A 7,500-nucleotide genomic window follows, 5' to 3' on the forward strand; every position below is an offset into this window, starting at 1 on the left:
CCAAGCTCTCTCTCTCACACACACCCACACACACACACTTCTAGAGGCAGCTGTGTACTCAGGAGACAGATGATGAAAAACTGCTTTTCTGAATTTGCTCGAGTGAGTCAGCGCCAAGGCTAACTCACAGGCCCCTTAAAAAGCCTCACCTAATGAGAAAGGAACGTACGTCCATCTGAACACACACACACACACACACACACACACACACACACACACACAGGATGCAGTACAGTAATGTTAGAACAGTGTGAAAATCATAAACATCATTTCGGAATTTTCATTTTATTCCCTTTTTTTTTAATTGTGAAAGTGCAATTACGTAATCAGAGGTACAAACGCGTAACGTAGCGCAATCTATTTACGTTTATTTAAACCAGAACGTACGGTACGTATGATGCAGGCCATACAACGAAGATACTTCCCAGCAAAAAAAAAAAAAAAAAAAAAGGTCGCTGTCCAGTTTAACAACAAAGAAGCAAATACGGTTTTCTTGCCCTTGTTTTCCTCCAACGCACAAAAACAGGACCACACACACACACACACACACACACACACACACACAAAACCCTGGCGTGTGATTGGCTGATCGCCAGGCCGGCCGTTTTTGTGAGAGGAAACATGAGGGCTGGGTTCTGTTTTTTTTGTTTTTTTCCGGGTAAATTCGTCCCGCCGAGCCAGTCGAGCAACAGGAAGGCGAGATAAACCCGATACCACACACGCCCTGTAATCCAGGCGTTAAAAAACACGCAGCGCCTTCTTAATCGCCACTCGAGCGAAGAAAAAACCGTATAAATCATGAGAAACCCGGAGTCACGGAGGTGATGGATGGTGGCGCGTCTCACGGAATCCGACGGATGCTTTTTGATGTTATGATTACGTCACGGAGCTGCGTTTCTACTTCAGGTGTCGCTGCGCCGCGGACATTTCCCCTCGGCGCTCTTCTGTTTTTCTAGCGCTTACGCAAACTCCGGCAGAATGTTTTATTAACGCCGCGTATTTGATCTGAAGACGTGTTATGTGGTGATGGATGTTTTTAAGAACTCGCTGTTATTTTCGAGACTCACTGCTGCTATTCATTACAGACCGGAACACGGATTCGGTTTCAGCTTCCTGAATCGAATCGGTTCGAATTAGCCGTGACTTTTATTTATTTATTTATTTATTTATTCGCTAGTTTGGGGGCGGCATTTGTTTTTATTTCATTCTTTTGAAGTTCTTAGAATTATTGTATTTATTTATTTTTTGAAAAAAAGCAGCCTATACTTTTTAACCTCATGTTTTCTTTGCACTTATATTTCATTTCTTTCTCTTTTTAACCTTATATACGTCCGAAACGCCCTATTTCGCTATGTTCTGTTCAGCGAACGCTGTTTTTCCAAGAGTCCCTTCCGAAAGGGAGCAGGGAGCCGGACGCCATTTTGTAGTCGCTTCTAAGGACGTATTCCAGGTCTAGAATGGCGTCCTGCTCCACGCTTCCTGTTCCGTACGTCCGCGCGTCGTGGATATCCTACACATGTCGGACACCGCACCCTGTTCTGTCAGTTGGGGATTTACCGTGTGTGCGTTCACGTACTGTACGATGATGTAATGGAGACTAGGAAATCCCACAATGCATTGCAAGGGGACAGACTGCATGTAATACATGCGAGTGAGTATATATATATATATATATATAAAACGTAGGAAACAGGAAGTAGGGCTCAGATTATTAGACTATAGAGTAGAGAGTGAAAAAACATCCGGCGTGCTCGTGATATCCCACAATGCACCGCAAGCATGCGCGTGATTAATAACGGTCGTTTTTAATACTGAAGGAAATGAGTGTGATTATGATCATTTTGTCCATTATGATGCAAGACTCCGTACACGTGTGTGCGTGTTTGTCTGGGAGTGTGTGTGTGTGTGTGTGTGTACAGTATATTGAGCAAGTCTTAGTACACACCGTCTCCCTGTCTGCCTTCACCGGATAGTCATACATGAGCATGGCTGCTCCCACTGGAATTCTGGAAGATGAACAAACAAATAAAAAAGAGAGAGGATCAGTAAACGACTTGCGAGACACATATACAACACACACACACACACACACACACACTGAACCAACAAAGAAGTGACAGCATGACAGGATGTGATAGAGAGCATGGTGTTAACTCTGTGCCTCAGAGGCAGAAAAGGCGGATCGTGAAAAGTGTCATTACTTATGTTTTGAGGCAGATCCACCCAACATTACAGAATCCTCTCTCTCTCACTCACACACACACACACACACAGACACACACACACACAGAGCCAAATCGCTCACTTTGAATAATCCGACAAGAAAGCATCTGTTTAGAGTAAAATGGCATAACCTGGTAGGTATTTGTCCCTTTACGGTTGCCGTGGATGAGCTCCACTGTAATACAGCGTGATATACAGGGCCCTCCATTAATATCAGTACTCTGGGTAAATATGATCAAAGAAGGCTGTGAGGTCGATTCATAACATCTCCAGTCGACTGGAACGTCTTAATTATTGCCCTGATGGTGGAAACGGCCGTTTTCAACGCTTGTGCTCTTTCCTTATAGACACGCCCCATTGTGTGAAGCTCAACAACCTTTTGCTGCACATCACAGCTACATTCCTCTCTCTTCCCCATTGTTATGAATGACTAAGAGAATTTGGTCTGTGTGTTTCCTCATATTTATACCCCTGTGAAACAGGAAGTCATGGTTGAACAATTTCCTGTTCCTAAAAAAAAAAAAAAAAAAAAAGCAAAATATCAATGGGAATGTACTTCAAATATATTTTCCTCATTTGAATTCATAGGGGTGCCAATAATTGTTGCACAGCTATAATTAACAAAAGATTTGAATTTTTTTTTTTGGATAAACCTGTTTTGTTTGCAATTGTTTGATATCCATGAGAGTATTCAGATATCCAGAGTGTTTTTGTGAATGTTTCGAACTAAAGATTCAAAAGGTTAAAAATAAAGATAACGTAGGAATATCAGCATTCGACTAATAAAGATAACGTAGGAATATCAGCATTCGACTAATAAAGATAACGTAGGAATATCAGCATTCGACTAATAAACATAACGTAGGAATATCAGCATTCGACTAATAGAGATAACGTAGGAATATCAGCATTCGACTAATAGAGATAACGTAGGAATATCAGCATTCAACTAATAGAGATAACGTAGGAATATCAGCATTCGACTAATAAAGATAACGTAGGAATATCAGCATTCGACTAATAGAGATAACGTAGGAATATCAGCATTCGACTAATAGAGATAACGTAGGAATATCAGCATTCGACTAATAAAGATAACGTAGGAATATCAGCATTCGACTAATAAAGATAACGTAGGAATATCAGCATTCGACTAATAAACATAACGTAGGAATATCAGCATTCGACTAATAGAGATAACGTAGGAATATCAGCATTCGACTAATAAACATAACGTAGGAATATCAGCATTCGACTAATAAAGATAACGTAGGAATATAAGCATTCGACTAATAAAGATAACGTAGGAATATCAGCATTCGACTAATAAACATAACGTAGGAATATCAGCATTCGACTAATAAAGATAACGTAGGAATATCAGCATTCGACTAATAAACATAACGTAGGAATATCAGCATTCGACTAATAAACATAACGTAGGAATATCAGCATTCGACTAATAAGGATAACGTAGGAATATCAGCATTCGACTAATAAAGATAACGTAGGAATATCAGCATTCGACTAATAAACATAACGTAGGAATATCAGCATTCGACTAATAAGGATAACGTAGGAATATCAGCATTCGACTAATAGAGATAACGTAGGAATATCAGCATTCGACTAATAAAGATAACGTAGTTATATCAGCATTCGACTAATAAACATAACGTAGGAATATCAGCATTCGACTAATAAGGATAACGTAGGAATATCAGCATTCGACTAATAAAGATAACGTAGGAATATCAGCATTCGACTAATAGAGATAACGTAGGAATATCAGCATTCGACTAATAAAGATAACGTAGGAATATCAGCATTCGACTAATAAAGATAACGTAGTTATATCAGCATTCGACTAATAAACATAACGTAGGAATATCAGCATTCGACTAATAAACATAACGTAGGAATATCAGCATTCGACTAATAAAGATAACGTAGGAATATCAGCATTCGACTAATAAAGATAACGTAGTTATATCAGCATTCGACTAATAAACATAACGTAGGAATATCAGCATTCGACTAATAAACATAACGTAGGAATATCAGCATTCGACTAATAGAGATAACGTAGGAATATCAGCATTCGACTAATAAAGATAACGTAGGAATATCAGCATTCGACTAATAAACATAACGTAGGAATATCAGCATTCGACTAATAAAGATAACGTAGGAATATCAGCATTCGACTAATAAAGATAACGTAGTTATATCAGCATTCGACTAATAGAGATAACGTAGTTATATCAGCATTCGACTAATAGAGATAACGTAGGAATATCAGCATTCGACTAATAAAGATAACGTAGGAATATCAGCATTCGACTAATAAAGATAACGTAGGAATATCAGCATTCGACTAATAAAGATAACGTAGGAATATCAGCATTCGACTAATAGAGATAACGTAGGAATATCAGCATTCGACTAATAGAGATAACGTAGGAATATCAGCATTCGACTAATAGAGATAACGTAGGAATATCAGCATTCGACTAATAGAGATAACGTAGGAATATCAGCATTCGACTAATAAAGATAACGTAGGAATATCAGCATTCGACTAATAAACATAACGTAGGAATATCAGCATTCGACTAATAAAGATAACGTAGGAATATCAGCATTCGACTAATAGAGATAACGTAGGAATATCAGCATTCGACTAATAGAGATAACGTAGGAATATCAGCATTCGACTAATAGAGATAACGTAGGAATATCAGCATTCGACTAATAAACATAACGTAGGAATATCAGCATTCGACTAATAAAGATAACGTAGGAATATCAGCATTCGACTAATAAAGATAACGTAGGAATATCAGCATTCGACTAATAAAGATAACGTAGGAATATCAGCATTCGACTAATAAAGATAACGTAGGAATATCAGCATTCGACTAATAAAGATAACGTAGGAATATCAGCATTCGACTAATAAAGATAACGTAGGAATATCAGCATTCGACTAATAGAGATAACGTAGGAATATCAGCATTCGACTAATAGAGATAACGTAGGAATATCAGCATTCGACTAATAGAGATAACGTAGGAATATCAGCATTCGACTAATAGAGATAACGTAGGAATATCAGCATTCGACTAATAAAGATAACGTAGGAATATCAGCATTCGACTAATAAAGATAACGTAGGAATATCAGCATTCGACTAATAAAGATAACGTAGGAATATCAGCATTCGACTAATAGAGATAACGTAGGAATATCAGCATTCGACTAATAGAGATAACGTAGGAATATCAGCATTCGACTAATAGAGATAACGTAGGAATATCAGCATTCGACTAATAAACATAACGTAGGAATATCAGCATTCGACTAATAAAGATAACGTAGGAATATCAGCATTCGACTAATAAAGATAACGTAGGAATATCAGCATTCGACTAATAAAGATAACGTAGGAATATCAGCATTCGACTAATAAAGATAACGTAGGAATATCAGCATTCGACTAATAAAGATAACGTAGGAATATCAGCATTCGACTAATAAAGATAACGTAGGAATATCAGCATTCGACTAATAAAGATAACGTAGGAATATCAGCATTCGACTAATAAACATAACGTAGGAATATCAGCATTCGACTAATAAAGATAACGTAGGAATATCAGCATTCGACTAATAAAGATAACGTAGGAATATCAGCATTCGACTAATAAAGATAACGTAGGAATATCAGCATTCGACTAATAGAGATAACATAGGAATATCAGCATTCGACTAATAAGGATAACGTAGGAATATCAGCATTCGACTAATAGAGATAACGTAGGAATATCAGCATTCGACTAATAAACATAACGTAGTTATATCAGCATTCGACTAATAAAGATAACGTAGGAATATCAGCATTCGACTAATAAAGATAACGTAGGAATATCAGCATTCGACTAATAAAGATAACGTAGTTATATCAGCATTCGACTAATAAACATAACGTAGGAATATCAGCATTCGACTAATAAACATAACGTAGGAATATCAGCATTCGACTAATAGAGATAACGTAGGAATATCAGCATTCGACTAATAAAGATAACGTAGGAATATCAGCATTCGACTAATAAAGATAACGTAGGAATATCAGCATTCGACTAATAGAGATAACGTAGGAATATCAGCATTCGACTAATAAACATAACGTAGGAATATCAGCATTCGACTAATAAGGATAACGTAGGAATATCAGCATTCGACTAATAGAGATAACGTAGGAATATCAGCATTCGACTAATAAAGATAACGTAGGAATATCAGCATTCGACTAATAGAGATAACGTAGGAATATCAGCATTCGACTAATAAACATAACGTAGTTATATCAGCATTCGACTAATAAAGATAACGTAGGAATATCAGCATTCGACTAATAAAGATAACGTAGGAATATCAGCATTCGACTAATAAAGATAACGTAGTTATATCAGCATTCGACTAATAAACATAACGTAGGAATATCAGCATTCGACTAATAAACATAACGTAGGAATATCAGCATTCGACTAATAGAGATAACGTAGGAATATCAGCATTCGACTAATAAAGATAACGTAGGAATATCAGCATTCGACTAATAAACATAACGTAGGAATATCAGCATTCGACTAATAGAGATAACGTAGGAATATCAGCATTCGACTAATAAACATAACGTAGGAATATCAGCATTCGACTAATAGAGATAACGTAGGAATATCAGCATTCGACTAATAAACATAACGTAGGAATATCAGCATTCGACTAATAGAGATAACGTAAGAATATCAGCATTCGACTAATAAACATAACGTAGGAATATCAGCATTCGACTAATAAGGATAACGTAGGAATATCAGCATTCGACTAATAGAGATAACGTAGGAATATCAGCATTCGACTAATAAAGATAACGTAGGAATATCAGCATTCGACTAATAAGGATAACGTAGGAATATCAGCATTCGACTAATAAAGATAACGTAGGAATATCAGCATTCGACTAATAGAGATAACGTAAGAATATCAGCATTCGACTAATAAACATAACGTAGGAATATCAGCATTCGACTAATAAGGATAACGTAGGAATATCAGCATTCGACTAATAAGGATAACGTAGGAATATCAGCATTCGACTAATAAAGATAACGTAGGAATATCAGCATTCGACTAATAAAGATAACGTAGGAATATCAGCATTCGACTAATAAAGATAACGTAGGAATATCAGCATTCGACTAATAGAGA

General features: G+C 36.8%; 1 protein-coding gene across 3 annotated transcripts in view; it reads right to left on the reverse strand.

The window, feature by feature from the left end:
- Window positions 1-7,500, reverse strand: part of klf3 (Kruppel-like factor 3 (basic)) — a 22,371-nt gene that overhangs the window by 9,006 nt on the left and 5,865 nt on the right. For 2 of the 3 annotated variants that reach the window (XM_017461180.3, XM_017461181.3), the window contains one exon: window positions 1,946-2,006. The exons of the other annotated variant lie outside the window; for it this stretch is intronic. In XM_017461180.3, coding sequence (XP_017316669.1) covers window positions 1,946-2,006 — 61 coding nt within the window. The remainder of the gene's footprint in view (window positions 1-1,945; window positions 2,007-7,500) is intronic. 3 annotated transcript variants of the gene reach the window in all.

The sequence above is a fragment of the Ictalurus punctatus genome, chromosome 29 (assembly GCF_001660625.3).
Source record: "Ictalurus punctatus breed USDA103 chromosome 29, Coco_2.0, whole genome shotgun sequence".
NCBI lineage: Eukaryota > Metazoa > Chordata > Actinopteri > Siluriformes > Ictaluridae > Ictalurus > Ictalurus punctatus.